We start from the raw sequence: 23,757 nt of genomic DNA on the forward strand, positions 1-23,757 counted from the left end.
TCGCTTGCAAAGTCTTTAAGGGGGCCGCTGGTGCAGACAAGAAATGAGGGAACTATAGGTCCCTTCTCAAGCAGCAGAGGAATATGGCTATTCAGCGATCTCTCGTGGGCGTGAAATAAATTGTTCCGCTCGAAGACCAGGTCATTGAAGCCTGATGGCACCGTGGTGACGTTGTTGAGAGTACGCAAAGCGTTGAAGGAGGGATTTAGAGTGTCAAACCATTCCACGGCCCGTTGAATGGTGAACGTGACCCGTGCATCCTCAAAATTACAGCGCCGCGCCTGCAGAAAGCTGATTTCCAGGATCAACTTCCTCGTCGAGCACTCGGAAAGTGCGCCCAAGTTGTGAAACAACACGCTCGTACTCGTGCGGGAGGAATTAGGTGGTCCGCAGCCGTGCGAACGTGGGTAGCCATCCACTGTGTAAGAAAAGTTTGGAGGTCTTGATCGATAGCACGGCTCATTACTTAGTAATCAGCACTGGCATCGGGTAGCACGATCACCTCAATGGCGCCAATGATAAGACATAAATCGGGCACAGCCTATGGGATACTGTTGCTAACTGCTCTGTCATGGGATCGTCAGCAAGGTGGTTTCAAGATATAGGGTCTTGGCATGTCCCGATACCAGCGGCCTTGCCTCTAGAGGTCCCTGCTGTCAGTTTCCTCGGCAGGAACTCAGCGAACGGCGGCCAGCGGAGGTGGTCGGGAGCTTCGTGACCTGGAGCCTCTTGGTAAAAGTAATCGAAAATGTCGGGGTCCGAAGTGAACAGGTTTCTGGCACGTCCAGAAATGCTGCGCAATCTCGTGTGGGCGTTCGTTGTTTCCGTGCATGGGGTGCAGCGGGTCGGAAACCATTAAGATCCACTCGGCGGCAGGGACACACTTGGTAGAGGAGACCGGCCTTCCCACAGTAGTAGCAGGGAGGGCTCAAGTCGCGCGTAAGCCCAGAATGACACACCCTAGAGCGTGACACAGGTTGATCAGGTGAGTGATAGTAATCGATTTGTCTAAAGACAGGCGTTGGGGTGAATGCTGCCGTTACCAGCCGCATGACGTAGTAGGGTTGCGTAGGTGGGTCTCTCGTCGAACTATGGCGGTACATAGGGAAAGACTGTAGGCTGTACGGAGGTAGCCGAGTATGACGTTTTTGTTTGCTTTTCGCTTTAAAAGAAGGAAACTACTGCAACTAGCCGCGTATTAAGCAAACGCCGCGCAACAAGCCACGGCTGTGCCTAACGTATTACGTATATGCGAATATGAAAACCTGATTGATGGGGCGGGTCACTTCTTGCCTACTTCAATGGTCTCACATTCAGCATCCACCTTGTGTGACGCAAAATTAGGTAAATCAGGCCTTTCTATAGTCGTGGCCGCTTAAAAACACAGTAGGCGTGAAAGACAAATTGTCAGAGCCTGCCACAAATGCTAATGATATATATTGGCGGCGTCATCTAAAGGTGAACTTCTGGGCTCTGCTGGCCACAAATACCATGGGCTATTGTTGGTTCTAGGGTTTAACAGACATACCTTGGGAGTTACTTCTATGATTCGGTAGTCTTTCTGTAGTGTTCCAGATTATCGATTTTTAACCACAGCCAATAAGCTCCGTTTCTGCGATATAACATGGGAACTTAAGGGCCTACGATGTTTCAGGACTCATTGAATATTACTGACGGCATGCTACTTTGGGCATCTACGCATACGTCCTGTAAAAATTACAGAGAGCATTAGAATTGGTTTGAAGAAGGACTTAGAGATATATTTTTCGAATGCATGCGATAAGATCAAAATAAAATTTCAGATTTAACCACAGCTGTAGCACCTCTTTGGCAGCTGATGAGGTAAGGGCTGCTACCACAGGCCGACACAAGCGCTCCAGCTGATGCGCTTGCGATCTCGCTTTCGTGCAGTGATAAGATCTCGGCGATTTTTCTACACCAGAGCTTCAAAATTTTCACACGAGTAGACATTGATAGCTTGCAATTTGTAAGAAAGTTATAGGTAACACAAGTTAAGCATTACATTTATGCCCATTTTATGCTAGTATTTCGGATATAGATTTAAAACACAAAATAAACGTTTTATGAATGCACCTCAAAAAACGGCTGAACTGTTTGGAGACGAAGCATGGCCTAAAAGAATTTCTTCTTAGGTTGTGCTCTATTAGCAAGAAATAAAATATCACCAAAATATTTGACCATATAATATGATATTGAGTGCAATAAATTAATGCTTGACGCAAAACTCTTCCGCACGTAAATGTCGATTTGAAATCGAACTGAAAAGCCTTTGGTAAGTGCTAATTTTGAGTGGTGCTACAACGTTTTGTAATTTTTTGTTCCAAACATATACAAGAATGGAAACCGTCGTATAGGAAACTGCTCCAAAGGTATCTGCACTGTGAGTGAAAGTACATATGGATGCGCAGGCAAGAACGGCACAGAACAGGTGAGACAAGCATGTTATACCTATCGGTTCTTTTTCTTGTAGTGTATTTACGATATCAAACTATTACATTTCCCTTTACTGTGGAAGAAGAAAGCGTAGCTGGCAAGTACCGATACCTACAAATTTTGTCGCACTCGTCTATCTATTTTTCTTTTGTGGAAAATATATAACAAGGACCACATTGCCAGTGAATGTTCTAGAAAATGCTGTTCTCTGAAAACAAACTGGTATCACTTGGGATAGCTCAAATAAATCTGCAGCATATGAGAAATGAATGACTCGGGAGAGCGCATAAAACTTTTCTTGCTCCGACCATGCCCACGCTCGTATTTCTTCTCCACGGGATTATCAAACCAGCAAATGGAAGCCTCAGAAAAAGCTGCAGATGCCAAACGAGGTAACAGATTCCTGAAGTGACCTCGCAACCTTCACCCCCTCCTACGAGGTGATGGAAGAACGGCAGTAGCAGCGTAGTGCCCCAGTTTCTACCCCAAGTTTTTGCCCCTCCCAAGCGCACGCGGAGCAAATGATAAAAAATCGCCGACTCTTCAGAACATCCATTATCTGTTCAACGTGTGACTTACGCTCCAGTTCTAACGGACAGCAATAGTTATCTCTAATTAAACATTGTTGATTTGTACCCTCTAATAAATTCTCCTGCATACTTAGTCTATACACAATCCACCCTGTGCGCACATTGCCTCATGACCTCGCGTATACCAGAATCTTGGAAGAAGGCCTATATTATTTTAATCCAGAAGAAAAGGGGCGTTCAGTGCTTGATATATTGAAAAAATTACAGACCGATCTTTAAACTCACCGTTGTGGGCAAAGTAATCGTTAATCGATCGAAACCAACCTCCGACATAAGTCAACCAAAGGACCAGGCTGGTTTCAGGAAAGGCTACTCGACAACAGTCAATTCTCAAACCACCAACCAGGTCATCAAAAAATTTGCAGAATATAACAAACCTCTTATGTAGCCTTCATGGATTTTCAGAAAACATTCGACTCACTCGAAGCATCAGCCGTCATGCAGGCCTTACGGACCAGGATGTAGAACTGCTATATGAACAAGTACTGGATGATATTGTAACGTGGCGGCCAGCCGAAGTATGAGACGTGGTGAACGATGGCTATGAGATGATTTAATGGCCGCTGGCCTAGCGCGAGCGCTCCGTCCCGCGCCACTGCCAGCTCCGTCTTCGTCACACTACCCGGGGCCTCCGAGCGATCGTCCCGATCGGTGACGAACAGACGTCGAAATGGCGATGGTCTTGAGTGAAGGATCGAACAACATGTAGAGGATGGTGCAGTGCTGGCCGCCACGATGAGAAAGATGAGAAAATGAGTCCCGGTCCACGAAGCATCCGGGCCGGAAGGTGCCAGGAGCTGACGGCCGAGGTCCGTGGACGCACCGGACGGCAGGGGCAGGGGGGCGGTCTCCTCACGTGTGGGTCTGGGGTCGGTCGGGTCGGTCGGGTCTCGGGTCGGTGGGGTCTTGGGTCGTCGTGTCTTGTGGTCCGGGCGGGGGACGGGGCTGGGGTGAGCGGCGAGGTCGGTTCAGGTCCGGCGGGCTGGGGCAAGGCCGGGCGGCACGGAACAGGCACTCACGGCCGACGTCCACGGCAGGCGCAGGACACCGAAGCTCCGGGACCAGGATGGCGGTGAAGGGACCCCAGCACCTCACACCAAATGTAACGTGGCGGCCAGCCGAAGAATGAGACGTGGTGAACGATGGCTATGAGATGATTTAATGGCCGCTGGCCTAGCGCGAGCGCTCCGTCCCGCGCCACTGCCAGCTCCGTCTTCGTCACAATATCTACAGCAGTCGCATCGCTACCAAAGTGCTCTTCAAACCGAAAGTGCTAAAATGTCAACCAGGAAGGGTGTCAGGGAACGAGACACGATATTTAGAGTACTATTCACTGCGAATTTACAGGAGGTGCCCAGAGAAGTGCATTGGGAGAAGTTGTGAACAAAATCTAATGGAGAATACATTAGCAACCTCCGATTTCCTGATGGTATTGCCTTGCAAAGTAAATAAAGGGCCGAACTGCAAAATATTATGGGCGACCTAAACCAGAAAAGGATAAAAGCAGGTTCAAGTTATAAGGAAGTCTAAACTATTTTTCAACAGCCTCGAAAGGAAATAATTGTTTATGGTTTGTGAACTAAGCGCTGGGAGTTTGACTTTATTTTGGTTTTTCGGGTTCTACGCCTCAAAGTGGCTAAGGCTATGATGAACTCCGTAGTGAAGGGCTCTGGAATATTTCGACTTTCTGGGGCTCTGTAGCGTGAGCTGACAGAGCGCATTACAAGTGCCTGTAGCATTTCGCCTGCATCGAAATTCGACTACAGCGTCTGCTAATCTGCGTCTTTCGGGTAAGGAACCCAACACCACAATTTGCCACCACGGCGGCTGCACTGGAAGTGGTAAGGAAACGTGTCTACTTAAGAGAGGTAGTGACTGCAAGCTGGACACCAAGACTGAATACATAGAAGAGCAAGAATGGGGCTAAGTGCATTTGGCAGGCCTTCTGAGGTAATCGTTAGCAGCATACCAATATCCATGAAGATGGAAGCCAATCAGGAAAGCAAGCTGCCGGGCTAGTTGGTGAAGCGTGCTAAATAGAATTCTGCGTAAAAAAGGGACAAGGGACAAAGTAAGGTGCACAGAGAGGTTCCTGAACGTCTCTGTGTCCCTGTATCCCTTACTTCGTCCCTTGTCCGTTTTTTTTTTGCGCTGAATTCTATATAACATGGAAGCCTACAACGACGGTATATTTTCGGTGCTACCTGATGGTGCACAAACTTGGACGCTAACGAAAAAAGTGGAGCATAAACAGAAGACAGTGGAGCTGCCTATAGAAATGAAAATGATACATGAAATGTTCACACATAGGAAGAGAACGAGATAGGTCAGAAGCAAACGTGACTTAGGATACCCTAGTAGCAATCAGCAAGTAATGGGTATGGCAGAGAATAATAAGGCAACTGACGTTCTTTTAAGGAAAAGAAGTGGACTGCAAGATAGGGCAAGTGTAGCTGCCAAAGGGAAATGTGGCCGCACGAGAGAACCAGAAGCTTTGCGGAGATGAAGTGGCCGCAGCTGGCAGAAGAAAGATATCATTATAAGGATGTGCGAGAGACCTTTGTCATGCTGTACATGTACTAGTTACGCTGAAGATGATTAAGGAACGCAGTTTCCGATTAGGGCATATTAAGAAATGCGATTTTGCTTCTCACGCGGGAATGCCGTCATACAGCTGTCGCATGAAAAATTGGTAGTGATACAAAAGGCACATTGATCAATGAACAACTTTAGCATGACGCGTGGAATCGTGTACAATTAACACGCTCCACAATACTGCATTATTCCTACGGCTTCTCATTTTTTTCGAGAACTGTAGCGCAAAGCATTTCCTTATCGGACAGAATAACACACGCTGTCATCGTCTGAACACAGACTTAACGAGAACCGGCAAAATGCATTTGTGAACTTTTTGTTGCACTTATTCCCAATAATGTTTGAAATTCTGCATGAAATGTACTATTATACCTATTCTATAAACTTCGGCCCTTTATTGTGAAAAGTGGAGGTGTGGTTCTTGCCTTTCACTCTGTTCCGGCTTTTGACGGCCAAGAGAATTGTAAATAAAAAAGAACGTATGGTTAACAGCCGTAACCCTTGCCAAACGGCGCCAACGGCTGCGCAGCAGGTTGGGTCGAGAATTGTCGCATAACCCGAACGCCCAAGAAGTCTTCTCAGTATTGGCCTCAGCCACAATGTACGCGTGGCTAGGATGGCAAATGGAGGTGGGAGGGGCGTGCAGAGGGTTTTAAAATAGTTGCCACCTCTGGCCGTGCACATTTTGCTGGCATGTATAAAGGGGAATTCACGCGGGTGAGAGCCACAGTGCAAAAATACCGCTGCCCTCTTCTTACCGTGGTAAGAAAGGAAATCCGTAAAAGGTGTTCTGTGCGTCAGGAACAACCATGGATAAATGTTCGGCAAACAAGGAGTGCCTTGTGCGCTGGCCTTCGCAGATTATAGAATGTGTTCCTTAACCTCAACCCGTGTATAGATACGGTTTTCGTGTATAGAAGGAGTTAACGTTGGGCGTATCATTTCCATGGGCTCATAGAGCAGCTCTCTGCTCGCCGCTGTTAGCTCAGATAGGTATTACACATTTTTAGAGGTTCACTGGCCGCGCCACCTATCATCGCCATGCATTCATTTTAATTAAAAAAACATCAAATTGAACTATAGCTATTGGAGCCGGTTACGCTACTGAGAAGAACCCAGTTCTTGTGACGGTGGCGTTCTTTGGCCCCATGCGCTATAGATTTCCGGAGTGTAAAATGTGTTAGTAGCGCACCCATCGAGGGACTACAGAACCTGGGACACACATCTTAGGAGAGGCACGCGTCTAGAGTAGCGCACATGGTAGCGATTTATTGTTCGTCTCCTATGTATTCTACAAATGCTTTCTGTCTAATGCTGTGACTATAAGGTAAAATGTGTAAACGACTTCGCTAAATGCACACGGTGGTCTAGGGTGAGATATATGACAGACGCTAGGTATCTCACCGCTACCTAAAGCTGTCTCACATATGTATTCAGTTCTGAAGGAAATCAACTGATTGGTAATGGGAAGCCTGCGTTTGCTTAAAAGAAAATGCCCTAGCATTCTGCGAAAACGTTTTTGGGGCCCTTTACGGAATACTAAAATATATCATTGGGGAAGTATTATTTACTGCGCCTTTTTCCCAGGCAGAGCAGTTTCAACGCCACTTTGGAAAATTTGCTACTAAATTGTTTTCTCTGTAAATGAATTCTGCACAGGGCTCGAACACACAAAGTTTAGTATGGCTAACAGACCAGCACTAAACTTCCGAGGCATCTAAGGCACCACTGCCTAGAGAAAAGAAGGAACGACTGGAACCCGCTATAGCAAAGTTTGGTGGCGGACGCGATACCTTATGAGCAGCTAGCTGTCTGCGACCTCTCAAAAACGTGAGCGAAAATGTCACCGGCAATACCTAGCTTTGAGAGAAGGCGAGCGCGAACGCCATAGACTTCTTGACTAAACTAAGCGCTTGCAGCCTACACTGGTTGAATTACTCGCTTGAAGCCGCAGGTTTAACTGTCATGTTTTTTTCTGCTGTTATAGTGCCAACTACATTTGACTGATACTGTTTTCTCGTGTTAAAATTTTTAAACACCTTGATTGTTGCGTCTAAGTTGTCTACATGGATATAAGATATTGCAGATTGGTGTTTAGCTCTGAAAAGTAATGAATTAGCACTTTCTTGAGGCCTAGATGTGATATTTTTAGCCGGAAATATTTGTTTTGAATAGGAATACTGAGAGGGCTTGAATGGAGAATCTGACAAATACCGGCGAAAGAACTCATACCAGCTTTACTTATCCCACCTTTCAGTGCTCCGTGCACCATGGTATGCAGCATGATCTGCTTCTCGAGCCGCTTTTATGCAACAATCCGTCAGTGCACTGTAAAAAGGTACTCTGCCTCACCAAACTGTATTGGTTTCAGGGCAGCACTATCAATAATGTCATGTGTACCTTCGAATGCGAGAAGAACGGCGGAGGCAAAGAATGGGGCTATTTACCTGACGGATTTCCTTGCGTGGTAAGGAAAACTTCATATCTGCTCCCCTGCAGATGTGCATGAAAGCAGGTACTTTGCTTATGCGGCAGTGTGCTCTCACATGCACTACTGTCATGAAGGATTGCACTAGCGGTAAGTTATTTTTCAAGGTAGCAACTGTTGACTGGTAGATATTTTACAATTTTTCTTTGTGCTCCTCATTAATACGCCTGGCCTACAATGTATTAATGGAAGGTTAATGGATCATCGCAATGATCATCAGATTCATCCTTCAGAAGCTTGCTATCTGCCGCAAATTTGACAGTGACGAACAGTGCTGTTCGAAGAAACATTACTTTCACAAAGTCGTACAATAAAGTGACACGCAAAATAGTCGAAGTCATCAGACTTTTAATCTTGAAGGTCTAATGCGTCAGCACGTCCTCGGGAAAAGAGATCGCATTCATCTCTGGTTTTATCTAATTTGAACCTTGTTTTCTGGCATGTTTTACATGCCCCTACTTTCGTTAATTTCTAGCCTTTTCAGACTCCGAACAATTCGTCATCTGGCGTTAATCAAGTCATGTTCCCGTGTTAAATGTTGACCCTCACGTTTGATTGTTTAAAAGATAGTTACGACTGTCGTTATTTTGTGGTTTCTACCATCCGCAACACTTACTCATGCCTTCATGTCACGGCCATTTTTTCATTAAAGTTCTGATCTGTTCGGTGCTTTTCAATTTTCTGCTTGCACTCGTTGTTTCTCTCTGTACTTTTTAAAAATAAAAAAGAGGGAAGTGAGGAACTACTGTTCAAACATTTCAGCCGTGTTAACTACTCGCCATTTGCACTGCCATGCATTTCCCACTTCTTGTTCCTTTTTGTGAATGATTGCGGCTTGACTTGCTGACGATATCGGTATAGAACCTTGTCAATCTTATTTGCTCTACGTCCCTAATTCTCGATTTTGCATGTAACTCCTCGCTTTCTCACGCATTTACACTGCCTTGTTTCTGATTCTAGAGAACGGGCAGTTTTCTGCCAGTCTATATACAGTGGTTTGGTTCTAAACCTACTTAGTTTTATGCTAAGCGCTCTTTTGTCATCGTCTCTTTCTGTACTCTATACTCGTGCTGCTACGCACTGCCGAAAACGATGCAATAGGGCTATAGTTTTCGCGACAAAAAAATGGTCATCCTTTTGTACTAAAATCTGAAGCATTATATAGAAAATATTTGTCAAATATCAGCAGTGAAAATTGCAACATATATTCTTGCAAAATACGCTGACCATGCAATTTAAAGGGTGAACGCACCGTTCGATAGTCTTGAGTAGCCTCACACAAAACTGTAAAGCGAGCTACCGCCATTCTACAATCTGTGCTTGGCATTTTGCTGGAGCTATTTTTTAAGGCCGCAACTTACTTGTTTTTTATGTAAGATGGGTACTGGGATGGTTAGAGGTACTGAGCGCCGGCGGTCCGTAGACACAGAGATCGAGTACCTAGAGCACACACACAAAGCGATGGCAATGCCGCTCAATACAACGGTCAGAAGTTCGTCGTCGTCTTCGCCTGAATAGGAACTTCTTCGTCGTTACAACTGCCTTCCGGGGAGGACAGGAGCCATCCTGGCGACTTACGGCGTAGGTGAGATGGCCGGGTCACAACACGGCTTATGGCGCTGCACGTTAACAGTCTCGTCTCCGCGCCGGAGACGATCAGGAGATGGCATCAGCGGTTCCACCACGTAATTAATAGGCGAGGTGCGTTCCACAACTCGGTAGGGGCCGTGAAACTTTGCAAGAAGTTTCGAGGAGAGGCCCTGAGTACTGGACGGAATCCAGAGCCACACGAGGCAACCAGAGGAAAAGTGCGGGGACGTGTGATGGCTGTCGTGGCGGTATTTCCGACGGTATTGGGCCTCAGTTGTGAGAGAACGGGCGATTTGGCGACACTCTTCTGCGTGTCGTGCGGCTTGCGAAATAGGCGTACACTCAGATGCGTCAGGCTGGTATGGGTGAATGGTATCCAGCGGAGCAGAAGGATGACGGCCCTAAAAAAGATAGAACGGGGAGAAGCCGGTAGTCGACTGCGTTGCGGTATAGTAGGCGTACGTCACATACGCGGAAGGACGAGATCCCAATTGGAATGGTCTGATGAGACGTATATAGAGAGCATATCGCCGGGGGTACGGTTAAATGTTTCTGTAAGGCCGTTAGTTTGCGGGTGATAGGCAGAGCTTGTTCGGTGAATGATGTTGCACTTGCAGAGCAAGGCTTTGACAACTTCCGATAAGAAAACGTGGCCGGTGTCACTCAGCAGCTCGCGAGGTGCGCCGTGGCGAAGAATGAACCGTCACAAAATGAAGGAGGCTACGTCAGACGCTGAGGCGGATGGAAGGGCGGCGGTTTCTGCATACCTCGTCAAGTGGTCAACTGCGACGATAGCCCAACGGTTACCGGCTGCAGTGTAGAGAAAATGACCATACAAATCAATGCCTACGCAGTCGAAGGGGCGCGGTGGGCATGGGAGCGGCTGCAACTCGCCTGCAGGACAGTGAGCAGGGGGCTTGCGACGTTGGCAGGGCAGGCATGAGTGGATGTGCTTAAGGATGAAGTTACACATTCCGCGCCAGTATTAACGCAGCCGGATCCGATTGTATGCTTTGAAGACTCCTGCGTGTCCGCATTGTGGGTCAGCGTGGTACAGACTTGCGAGCGGAGATGGCAAGGAAGAACTAATAACGACTTGGGACCATATGCGCTGTAGTTGTGGCGGTAAAGGAGATTGTCACGAATGACGAAGTGAGGAGCTTGGCGACGGAGAGCGCGTGATGGAGAAGCCGCCGTAGGGTTAGAGAGGAAAGCAAGCAGAGACGCAATCCAAGGGTCCATGCGCTGCGCTGAAGGCATGTCGTTGATGTGAAGCAACGGAGGGAAGTCTTTGAATATTGAGAGGCCGGCGAGCTCAACCGGAAGGGGGCAGCGAGAAAGGGCGTCGTCATATTGGTGCTTGCGTCCGGTGCAATAAACTACGCGGACGTCGCATTCCTGCATACGAAGAGCCCATCTTGCGAGGCGGCCGGAGGGGTCTTTCAGGAAGGATAACCAGCAAAGCCCATGGTGGTCCGTCACGACGTCAAAGGGACGACCATAGAGATAAGGGCGGAATTTGGTAAGAGCCCAAACGATAGCCAAACACTCTTTTTCCGTTACTGAGTAATTGGACTCTGCCTTCGTCAGGGTGCGGCTTGCATAGGCGACAACGTACTCAGCAAAGCCAGGTTTGTGTTGCACGAGTACAGCTCCGGGACCAACACTACTGGCGTCGGTGTGGACCTCGGTAGGGGCCGTTGGGTCGAAATGGCGCAGGATAGGTGGTGCGGTGAGGATGCTGCGTAAGGTACAAAACGCGTTGTCTCATGCGGGTGACCACTGTGAAAAGTCGGAGCTGCTGGATAGGAGTTGTGTTAAAGGGGCAGGAATCGATGCAAAGTTTCGAATAAACCTGCGAAAGTAGGAACACAGGCCAAGGAAGCTGCGCAGTTCATTGACAGATATAGGCTTGGGAAAAGCAGCGACCGCACGAAGTTTGGCTGGGTCTAGAGAAACGCCTTCCTTGGAGACAACGTGTCCTAAGATAGTGAGTTTACGAGCGGCAAAACGGCATTTCTTCAAGTTTAGCTGCAAACCGGCGTCAGAAAGGCAGTTCAAGACGTGCCTCAGGCGGTGGAGGTGGGTGTCAAAATCCGCAGAAAAGACGACGATGTCGTGGAGATAGCAGAGGCATACCTTCCATTTTAATCTCTGCAAAATGGTGCCCATCATCCTCTCAAATGTTGCAGGCGCTACAAAGGCCGAATGGGATAACTGTAAATTCGTATAAGCCGTCGGGGGTTACAAAAGCGGTTTTGGGGCGATCGGCCGCTTCCATGGGGACCTGCCAATATCCGGAACGAAGATGGAAGGAAGAAAATAGTTCGGCCCCTTGAAAACAGTCCAAAGCGTCATCGATACGCGGAGGAGGGTAGACATCCTTCCGCGTAATCCTATTAAGGCGGCGGTAGTCGGCGCAAAATCGGATGGAGCCGTCTTTCTTCTTGACCAGCACAACAGGCGAAGCCCAAGGGCTACTGGAGGGCTGGATCACGCCGTCTTGGATCATTTTATCAACTTGCTCTTCGATAGCACGGCACTCGGTGGCAGACACACGATAGGGGCGCTGCCGCACTGGTGCGTGGTTGCCGGTGTCGACACGATGGGTGACCGTGGAAGTTTGGCCCAAGGAACTCCGATGACAGTCGAAGGAAGAGCGGTACTGGTGAAGGAGGTTAAGAAGCTGCGTCCGTTGCGGGGAAGGAAGATTGGTGTCGATAGAGCGAAGGAAGAGGCCTGTAGAGGAGGAATCAGGCGCAGAAGATGGAGGGCTGAGCGCAGTCATGGCTACATGAGGCGAATCGGCGGGGTTCTTACAGGTGAGAATGGACGCAATGGATTGTATACTGCCGAGACATTCGCCATGGCGCAAAGCAGTAGGGAAGGAAAACGGGTTAGAGACCCTTAACACGGAAAGGCCAGCAGAAATAGTGAGCACAGCGTAGGGCATCGGAAGGGACTTGCGGCGCAGGAAAGTGCAGGCCGGTGTGCAGAGAACAACGTCATCACAAACAGAGTCACAAGAGATGCTTACAAGGGCAGCGGAGCTGGGAGGAAGGACGATGTCTTCGGTGACGACGGCTTTAGCGCAGGGAACAGAAGGAGCAACGTCTGGCGAGACATTAGGCAAAGCGGAAACCCAACTTCTGCGCGAGCGCAGTCGATGACAGCTTCGTGACGCGACAGGAAACCCCACCCTAGAATTAAGGAATGTAAGCAAGAAGGCAGAACGACGAATTCGATGGAGTATAGTGTGTCCTGGATTCGAACTCGAGTGGTGCATGCTGCTAACGGCGAAATCGGCTGTCCGCTGGCCGTGCGCAGCGTGAGTCCAGAAACTGGCGTCCTAACTTTCTTTAAAGAAGTACATAACTTTTCGTCCATTACCGAAATCGCTGCACCGGTGTCTATCAGAGACACCGCAGACACGCCCTCAACAAAAACATCAATAAGGTTCGCAGGTGATCGATGAGGTCTTTGAAATTTCGACGGGGGTGCTGTTCTTGCCTCCGGAAGTGCGAAGCCTAGTCTTCCTGCTGAGCAGAATTAGGGCGACGTCGAATGGGGGATTATAGAGCGGCGTCGCGGCGAAGGGGAGCGGCGGCTGGAGAGGGCTGGAAGATCAGGGGATGAAGGACGACTTGGCGTTGGTCGACAGGCTCAGAATATTGACGGGTTGGAGGCCAGTACCCCGAAGATTGCGCACGTGGTGCTGGCGCTTGGAGATGACGGCAGTTGCGCGCGACGTGGCCAGGCACTCCGCAAGAGTAGCATACAGGGCGGTTGTCACTCGTGCGCCATGGTTTGCTTGCTCTTCGAGCTGGTCGCAGGGAAGGTGCCGACACTTGCACAGGCACATACATTGTAGGATAAGACGACGGCGGGGGCTTTACTATAACGTCGGCGTAAGTCCGGGGACCGGCGACAGGTCTAGGGGCGACGTCGGCGCAAGGCATGGGACTGGTGACAGGCCTTGGAGCAGCATCGGCGTAAATCAAGGGTGCGGCGACAGGTGGCGGAGGATGGAAGGATGGAAGCGCCTCAGTAACCTGCTTTTGTATGGCCTGTCGAAGAGCCGGGGCCAAATAAGGCGGCGCCTGTTGAGGGCTAGGCAGAAGAGAAAGTTGCCGAGCTACCTCTTCACGGACGAAATCTTTGATTTGCTGCAGCATAGAGGTGGTGTCAGCTGCAGGCGCCAGTCCGGAAAGCGATTCAACCTAGACTTGGTGTTGCCGAGTCAATAACCGCTGTTTGCGCAGCTCCTCGAAGCTCTGGCAGAGCGTGAACACTTCCTTAACGGGTCGCAAGTCGCGGGCTAATAGCATCTGAAAGGAATCAATGTCGATATCTTTCAAGATTTGTTTTATCTTGTCGGCTTCGGACATGTTCGCATTGACACGTTTGCATAAGTCAATGACTTTTTCTACATATCTGGTGAAGCTCTTGCCGACGTGCTGCGAACGTTCACGCAAACGCTGTTCAGCCCGAAGTTTCCGGACAGTGGGGCGACCAAAGACTTCGGCGAGCTTCGTTTTGAAGGCTGCCCATGTTCGGATGTCACCCTCATGGTACCGATACCAGAGGTTAGCGACCCCCGTTAGATAAAAAATTGCGTTGTTCTCCTTCGTATCGTCGTCCCATCTATTGTACAGGCTCACCCGTTCGTATGACGCGAGCCGTCTTCCACGTCATTCTCATTGGCTCCGCTGAAGATAGCCGGATCTCGCTGGCGAAGGGAGCCGGCGCAGATGAGAGCTGGGCCCGTTTGCACAGATTGATTTTGGGCGCCTTCCGGCATCTCAAGCGTGGGAAGAGTGCGTGTAGAAGCTCCACGATGGAGATTTCAACCCAGCACCTCCACCAAATGTAAGATGGGTACTGGGATGGTGAGAGGTACTGGGCGCCGGCGGTCCGCAGACACAGAGGTCCAGCACCAAGAGCACACACACAAAGCGATGGCAATGCCGCTCAATACAACGGTGAGAAGTTCGTCGTCGTCTTCGCCTGAATAGGAACTTCCTCGTCGTTACATTTATTATTTTCATGTAGCATTGACTGCAGCCTGGAGAACAGGAAGATAGAGAAAATGGCTTCTCAACAAAACTCTATTTTGGTTGGCTTGCTCCCGCAACGCGCGGAATCACCCTGCTGTGGCGTAGCAACGAGAGTGCTCGGCAGTCTTCGAACAGAATGCGCGCAGTTCTTGGCAATGCTCAATTTAAAGCTGATAGCAAACTTTCGAGATGCGGCGTGAAAAGTTACTACACAATTCTGAAACAATGTAGAATCGGCTCCACCTCGATGCGTCTTGCATAAAAAAACAAAGCGATAAATCGGCGTGCCGCTAACATTGAAAAATGAACAAACACTACAATTCGCGGCATTACTCCGCTCTCAAAGAAGCATTGACCCGATGCTTTAAATATAAGGCGACTAGAAGCGAATAGAACGGTTTGTGCAGAAATAAACACCGGATGCGGAAACACAGCGTTCTTTAACGCGCATAATACGGCTTTAGACGGACGACATGGACAACTTCTCGTCGTACGCTGCGTCGCTGGGATGCAGTCGTTTCGGAAGGGCGAATTCATAGTCCCGTTAACCTAGCCGACGAAGAGCCTTGCACGGGCCGAAATAGTAGCGCAAAAGCTTTTCACTAAATCCGCGGCTGCGAATGGGCGTCCATACCCAGACTGGGTCACTTGGCTTGTATTCCGTGTTGCGTCTTCGTAGGGTTGCAGCGTCTGGCATCGGTCCGCTGCTGGTCTTCGACCCGTGATCGGGAAAGTCTTCGGGCTTCTGCGCGTTGAAGGAAGGCGGCGACGTTGACGTTATCTTCTTAGGTAACGTTGGGCAGCATGACATCTAGCGGTGTCGTGGCCTCCCTGCCATGGACGAGCCTTAAAGGAGTCATCTGGGTGGTCTCCTGCACTGCGGTTTTGTAGAGGAAGATGATGTAAGGCAGGATGACGTCTCAGATCTTGTGTTAGGCATCGGCATGCGTTGCGAGCATGTCGGCGATGGTTTTGTTCAGGCGCTCAGTCAGTCCGTTGGTGTGCGGAAACGTGCGACGTATCATGCGATGCCGATTCCTCGATCTGGAAGCAATATATCATGTTCCCCTCGATGATGGCTTCACTGTTGGTGACTTCCGGGGCGCCCTCGGTGACGATGATGCTTGAGCGCGGTTGTAAATTCAATTATTTCTCCAGGACACTCAGCGCAACGTGATGTTCCGGAGTTCTCATCAAAGGTATACCCTGGTCCGTGGAAAGTGTGATTAGCTTGGATCGCTGGTTGATGATAGCCTGAGGTTCGTGAAGGAAATCTATGCCAAAGATCACTCCACGGGAACATTGCTGCAGCACAGTGAAGGTCACAGGATAGGTGTGTGCCTTAATAGTCACTGGTGCTGTGCATCGTCTTGAGGGCGTAATGAGGAACAAGTGAGCGTCCCACCTCGCTCAAGCGTCATCGTCACCGTAGGCGCCACGGAAGCCAGCAACACTGAAGGCACTATAGAGGGGAACATGCAATTGCTTCTAGATCGAGGAATCGGCATCGCAATAGGCATCGCACATTTCCGCCGACCAACGGAATGACTGACCGCCTGAATAAAACCATCGCCGACATGCTCGCAGAACAAAGCGATAAAGCGCCATACCGGCAGCTTTGAAGAATGAATAAACGAACGCTACGAAGATTCGCGGCAATATGATAGCATGAGTAGGGCTATGAAGGCGAAATATGTCTAGCGGAGTCAACGCCGGCGGAACGGACAGCGTCCATGTGAAGCCTGCACCTGCCACGTGGTGTTTAGGGGGATTTAAATTCCGTAACTTGCCAAGTGTCGACCGTCTCCCTCTCTACTCTCTATTTGCACTAGACAAGGTAGAACCTGGATGATAACTTACACAACCAGAGTAAAAATATCTGGTAGCCATCTCACGGGTCAAACATGACCACCAGACGAGCCTTCAAGACAGCCTATGCTGTGGTATTCGGTCACTTCCGTCCTCTCCCCCCCCCCCCCCCCATACTAACCCCCGGGGTGCGCAGTCTTCATGTTGATCAGCGTCGCTGAAGCGAGCGCAGCAGGGCAGAGAAAGTTTCATGAGTTACATTGAGGGCATTAAGGAGTTGTACAGGCTCATCGACCCGACAATGGGGGAGGAGGATTAGATCGGGCACGCCATGAAGGGGATCAGCGATGGTGCCATCAAAATGCTCCTCACTAAGATTCGGACTATCATAGCCACTGTATACAAACTCTACCAGAGCTTTGACGAGCTGCGCAAACAAAGTGTTTTGGTTTATCACCCACGTAAAGGATCGCTGGCTGCACTGGCCACGGACAGCGAGCTCTCTTACTGTTATCTTTCTGTGTGAGGAGGTCGCAGGTGAACGGTCTCTGGTGCCCTCCGCACCAGTATGAACATCATTCCTTCCTCCGGAGCTAATGCACAAACTACAGTGACAGGTCTTGGAAGCTGTGCCTACCGGCCATCCTTCAGCTTCTATCGCTCTATGTTGCAGCATGCTGAGGCCATCCAAACTGAAGCTGCTCCAGCCGCTCCGCCGCTTAGTTACGGAGACGCCTTCGCGAAGCACCTAGTTTTCGTGGCACCTCGCAGGTATGCCGAATACGTTGTCTACCCACCCTCTTCAATGGCGTAAACCCATGCTTCACACGTGCACTAACAACAAACTCCTTTTGTTGGACGTGCCCCGCGGCCCATACTTCTATGTTATTATCATTAAACCGCCCTATTTGCTTCGTGTGCAGCATCCTCCTACACCCCAGGTGCCACTGTCGGCGACGCGAGCCGATATCCATCGCTGCACCACCTGCAACGGCTCATTCGGTAGCGCAGTTCTCTGGTTCGCCGGGGCCGCTACCAGAGTCTAGTGATCTTCAGGACCTCTCGTCGCTATCCTTCACCCTGACGCCGCTACATCTCGGCCTACCGAACCGGGAAGCTAACTGTCGCCGGTTACGGAATAAGAACTGCATACTCGTCTACTTTACAAAGCCTCATATTTCTTTCGCTATCCTTAACTCCGCCATTGTTGAACGCGTTTCTATGTTTATGATGATTGACACTCTTGCCAAAAACTCTGTGGTTCCCTTCGCCAGGTGATGTTTCTTTCGGCCCTATGGTGATGAGCCACAAGCGCTAATTTAGAGACTACAGCTCTTTGGGCTGCTCTAGTTGTAATTGCCAGTGTCCAGTGCTTAATCGAATTCGTCGTCTTTCCCGCTGGTTTACATTACGTTATTCTCTGCTGGAATTTCCTGTTCCGGCATTATGACCTGACTGTGCCCGCTCTCTGTCTACACTCAAACCTCTCGTTGCTCAGGACACAACTATCTCTCCCGTCATCACTGTGCGCGCTCACCTCTCTGCTCCAGCCATCAACTCCACAGTTCTCTCTTCGCAAACCGATGTTCTTTCTCGCGGCCGCTACATTTCGTTGCTGCGCTTGCCTTGACCTGCGCAAGGCGCGATCACACAACTGGCCGCCAATCCTTTTTCGCCTTCCGCCACGTTGCTTGGTAGCAAGTGCATTGGCCATATTGAGCCCATGTGCCTCGTATTCGACTTTGACGCCGTTGATTAAGCACGCCGCCGCGAGCAGCTTCCTAACCTGCTGCACCCATTACGCTGGTCGTTCGACACCAGACAAGCATTCTTGGGCCGGAAGACGGCCGTCTCCCACCACATCGACACCGGAGTTTAACATCCTTTCCACCAGCGCCTGTACTCTATGTCTCCTATTGAGCGCTGTCGCCGCTGAACAAGATGACGACATGCCGAAACGGGCTGTTATTCACGAATCCTGTAGCCCCTGTCAGTCACGTTTTGTCCTTATTAAGAAGAACGGTGGGTTCATTGGTCCATTTTCTTCTGCATGTACAACCCCCGTCAAAATAATACGGTCCAAGGGGTTTGGATGTGATGCCGGCTTTATGCCTTTTTACATATCCTCAGTAACCGTAATCTCTCGAAAGAGGAGCGGCCTCGCGTCCTCAGTTCTCTCAAGGTCCGGACTGCAAGCTATGCCAGGGAGCCCCGCTAAACTGCTTAGAAGCAAAGCCCTTGGGCTGAATTCTTTTGACGGGTACTACACTACCATCGCCTCAACAAAATTACCCGTAGGGAGATGTATCCGCTCTCGTGAATGGACGATACGTAAAGGTGCTTAAGGTGCGCAGAATTCATTTGACTCTCCGGGAATCGGCAGGTTGCCATGTCGTTACAGTGGCAATGTCGTTAGAATGGCTGCACGCTTGAAAAATACGAGAGTGAAGCCTTAATTCGCGAAATAAAGCATGATCGCTTCCACTGAAAGCACCTTTTAAAACCCATGTACACCACCCCCTTCACCATCTTCCCTGAACACACACTGGCTTTGCCTCATCTCTCTCCTTCTTCTTCCTCGGACAGGCCTACAGATTGTTTGTCAGGTTTGAAAGCAATGAGCGGGACTAAGATGAGTCATTTTCTCGAAAACTTCGACAGAGCCCACTGGTTTGCCGTCTCGCTCCCTATGTTGACATTTGTGCTTACAGGATCAGCTTGCTCGTTCTCTGCTACCGTGAGTTAGCCCTGGAGTGACCACTACAAACATACCCTAACTTCCTGAACTTTTCAGAGAGAAGCCGGTCGTTGAACATAGTTAACAGGGATGATACTGGAAAGGACACCCAAGTAGCACACGATGGGGGACCTTGGGGGTTCCACAGGCAGTGGTGCTAGCGAAACCCTTCTAATACTTAAGTTAGCATCTGCGGAGAATAAGTGGACCAATCCAGTTTTGGCTTATTCCTGTTTTTTCCCACATCGGTACTATATAGGCGTTGCTAGGACTACCTCAAACGGTATTCCTATATCTAGCCTAAATCGGTCCCTCGTCGGGTACATGAGGGTAGGTACAACGTAAAAATGTCCTCTGTGCTGAGAAAAGTGCTACTCTGAATGGGGCTGGCAAGACGAAACCACTGTAGATCCCACATCGTCCGTGGTGGGGTTGGAAAACGTGCGTGCCCAAATTCGGCCTACACCGGTTCCTTGTAGGGAATTGAGGGCAGGTAAAACACAACTGCAGGTATTATGCTGGAAAAAGTGTCAAACTCAGTTTGGAGTGCCCAAGAAACCACTGCATGTTCCGTGTCGGCCGTGGAGGGGATCAAAAAGGGGGTGCCGACAACCATGACCTCATCGGTTTTCTGTAATTTAGTTCAGGTCAGGTGCAGCATAAATGTGGGCTGTATGCGATAAAACATCGAGGTACTCATAGGCTCCACCTTAAGGGCATGACGCGATAGCTTAATAGTTTTCTGCCTATATATAGTATATTTGTCATTCTCTGCTTTGCATTAATAGATACCTGGAAGCGTTCATACCATTCCTGGCGAGTGGTGTAGCGGTTAAGCGATGCGGAATTGCCCTGTGGTGGCTGGTGCTACCACCTGTGGGCCTTGTGCGGCCCCGGTTGCTCTTCCCGAACGGCCAATCTTTAATTAATTTGACTGCCACCTGGCCCGGTGGACAGGTTGCTCACAATTCGGTGTGAGCTTGTGATAACGCGACAATTTCACGTGACCTAGGTGGCCCATATGCTTCCTAGGATGCTTCTTTGGGGATGTTTCGTAGATTTTTCTCTCACCGTGAACAACAGCGACGCGATGCCGGATTTTCTGCGACACGAGCTCCTTAACCCTGTCAAGTTAAAAACCCTGTTCACCAAATTGGGGCTCACCACACAAAACCGCTAAGGCCCTGTATCGGCTGTGACTGGGCTGGATGGCGGATGTGCCAACATGCTGCACACATAACTGCATTGCCGTTGAATACCGAGGCGAAGCAATAAATGTCGTGCCTCTATGCGGGTAAAGTGCCCAAAATATACTGGTTTGGGCATTTGCGTTCAGGTGAATTGTGCAAAATGATCAGTCCATTTACAGGAACAACTGTGCAAACTTATCAAGGGGCGCTAGTCTACCCGAGACTCTCCACGTCATTATAGTTCCGTGCTCGCACTTGGGCTGTCCGCGCAAAGTCGCTAGGATAACGTTGGCCACCTGCGCAAAGTAAAATATGGGCTCAGTGCAGGCAGCCCCAAATGCTCACAGTGACCCATGCTTACAAATAAAATTCCGGCGCGCTGCTTACTTTAGCCTGTCATTTAAAGTCTGAGTACTTGATATTATGCCCTGAGGGCACAAGGGAGGCATTTAAGGCTGGAGCTGTCCCTAAGATGTCGACATCGGCCCGTATTGAGCATCATTTGGGCAAGCCAATATGGGGTTTAGAAGCCGCCTCAGGCCAGCGTCAGTATTGTAGAGGCTAACAGCGATGAAAACTTAACGTTCGTCCTCAAAAGCTGCCCAAACGTGACCAAGTAGTGCCCATGAGGGAGCTGAGTGGGCTACCTCATCAGGCCATGCAGTCCGATTGTGGGCACCCCCGCATTGTTTGCATCAATCCCAAATGCGGCCGATCGGGGCGTATATGGACAGCCCACTGGGGCCGACTTTGGATCCCTGTTGCAGAACCCTCATTTGTCTCGCCGGGGCTAATGTTGTCAACCCACATTACACCAGCAGGAGGCCTCACTTCATAGCCCGCTCGATGAGACGTCATCATCAGCCTGGCTCTGTCTACTGCAGGGCAAAGACTTCTCCCATATCTCTCCAATTAACCCTGTCCTGCGGCACCTGAGGCCATCATAACCCCGCAAACTTCTCAATCTCATCCGCGCACATAACTTTCTGGCGCCCCCGCTACGCTTGCCTTCTTTTAGAATCGACCGCTACTCTTAAAGACCATCGCTGGTCTTGCATGTGCATTACATGCAAGACCAGCGGGATTTGATTGGGCTCTGACCAATCCCATTTCGTCCTTTTGATTTTGACTAGGATGTCATTAACCCTGTTTGTTCATTGGCCCACTCTGCCATCGTCCTGTCTCAACTACATTCATCATTTTCGCTGTCATAGCCCGGTGCGCGTTCCTAAATTAAAGTTGAACCTTTTCGTTATCCTCCACGTTTGTACTCCATGGGCTCGATGGGCAGTGGAAAATGATAGTGCCAACGAGGCTTTCTTCGCAAAGGTTGAAAAGATCATGTGAGATAAAGGAGGATTTATGGAACAACCTAAAACATCCCATTGTATTGTAAATGAAAGATAGCCACTGCACTAAAGTGGTTATACAGATTTGTGCCGCTACAAATGTATTCGACCCATATATTCATTCAGCATGAACCGCTACCATCCCTTCGACGCATTTGGGCTTCCAAACGCTTTTAGTGTAACTTGGCCTTAGAGGTTCGGGGACACGAGGCCTTCGTATTACTTTGCGTCCCCCCATTTTCTTGGTTCAATTTTTGAGTCCTATAAGACGTTACCTTCGAAGCTTTACGCCAGCGTGTGCCACTAAGTATCACGTCGGGGTAGTAGGGCGACGACTTATGATGATGATGTACATGTCGGTTGTAAAGCGAAAGAGTGAAGGCAGTCCCCAGGCATTGCGCTTTTGTGCATCTCTGTCTCTAAAGGTGCCAGGCATTTTCTAAGCAAGTTGCTTATTTTTTCTCCAGAACAAGGATGACGGAACAGATGAAAACGGCAAAAATGGCACGTGCAAGCACCGGCCCCACAGAGATTCACCAAATGAAACAGTTTGCTTTCCAAATGACCAGCTGCACTTGGTTGGTTGCTGAATCGACCACCACCTCGAGCTGTTTTGTTTTTGTGGGCGGCTAATAAGTGAGATAAGCTCCTTCTTCAATAAAGAATAATTTTCAATTGGACTCGCTAAAATTGAGGTGCTAATATGCTACTGCAAGGTGTTAGAACAGCAACTTTATATTACATATTTCATGTTCAACAGTAGCATGTCCAACATTGTCGGTCAAATATTTTGAAAATTTGAAACTTTTAACACACTGTTTGGGAAATATTAAAGGTAATCGTGCAATCTTGTGATATGTAGCAAAATATTTCTAGTAAAGTGCTTTAGTCGACCCTATCGAACAGCCAAGACTATCATAGAAAACCAATGGGGAACGCTTTGGGCGATAGCAAAACATTAATGGCAAAAATGAGCACGAGACTGGCATCGGGTGATTTTCGCGTAAATTGATTGTTGCAGTTAAATTTGTGTTCCTAAACGATTTCTCGCTCAAAAGTGCTTTTGTGCAGGATTGCTTGGTATCGCTGTGCTGCAGTGCTGGCAGTCTAGTGTGCTTGCATACTAGTCAAGGAGGCAAAATTCACTGCCTGATACGTAGACCCAAACGCACGCTCAAGCCCTGCCCGCGTTCGCTTCTTCAATGGCATTCGCCATGCATGTTAGAAAAAGAACGGCAGAGCGACAGAACAAGGATGCGAGAAAACACTCACAACACGGGCTCTGACTGTCGACAGAAAGTAAAACTCAAGCAGGCCTGTGAACCTATCTTTACTTCTTATCTTTACTTTTTTCGATAGTGTTCTAGAAGCTGACAGTACCAAATCGGAAACACGATCCGAACAAGATAAGGGGTCGTTTTGCCATTAGTTTTACCATTACTCGGCACTCAGCGCCCGTTCTATATTGTGTATTTTCTCACATCCTTGTTTCGTAGCACTGGGTTAATCCTTTGTAACAGTGAACCACTTGTCTCAGACCAAAATCCTGATTTAGCCATGCATGACACAGATATTGCCTCGAAGATTTGTTTGTTTTCGTCGGTGTTCTCCGTTTATCGCCGCCACGCGCCTTCAGTCAGTCAATCAATCAAGCAATCAAGTCATATTTATTCACACGACTAGTAAAATGATAGATGCGAATCATCCGGGCTCTTAGACTTGGGTCCATGCAGGAAATGCAAAAAATTGTAGCGAGAACTCACCCTTATAGATCAAATTCATGTACAGCATAATTATGTAATAGTTATATTCAAACAAAACCGAAATACACAAGAAATTTTACAATAGTTACAAAGGCAGCAAAATGACATGCATGCAAGAAAAATACTGCTATAATG

The 23,757-nt window shown here is 48.9% G+C and overlaps 1 protein-coding gene across 4 annotated transcripts in view; it reads left to right on the plus strand.

Annotated features, from left to right (window-relative positions):
- LOC149369666 (uncharacterized) overlaps positions 1 to 22,539 on the plus strand; it is a 48,453-nt gene extending 25,914 nt beyond the window's left edge. For all 4 annotated transcript variants that reach the window (XM_089559205.1, XM_089559197.1, XM_089559211.1 and 1 more), the window contains 3 exons: positions 2,357 to 2,449; positions 8,011 to 8,106; positions 22,327 to 22,539. In XM_089559205.1, the coding sequence (XP_089415331.1) occupies positions 2,357 to 2,449; positions 8,011 to 8,106; positions 22,327 to 22,449 (312 nt within the window). In that variant the 3' untranslated portion in view covers positions 22,450 to 22,539. The remainder of the gene's footprint in view (positions 1 to 2,356; positions 2,450 to 8,010; positions 8,107 to 22,326) is intronic.
- The last annotated feature ends 1,218 nt before the right edge of the window (positions 22,540 to 23,757 follow it).

This window comes from Amblyomma mixtum, chromosome 1 (genome assembly GCF_055824585.1).
Source record: "Amblyomma mixtum isolate Tamu chromosome 1, ASM5582458v1, whole genome shotgun sequence".
NCBI classification, from domain to species: domain Eukaryota; kingdom Metazoa; phylum Arthropoda; class Arachnida; order Ixodida; family Ixodidae; genus Amblyomma; species Amblyomma mixtum.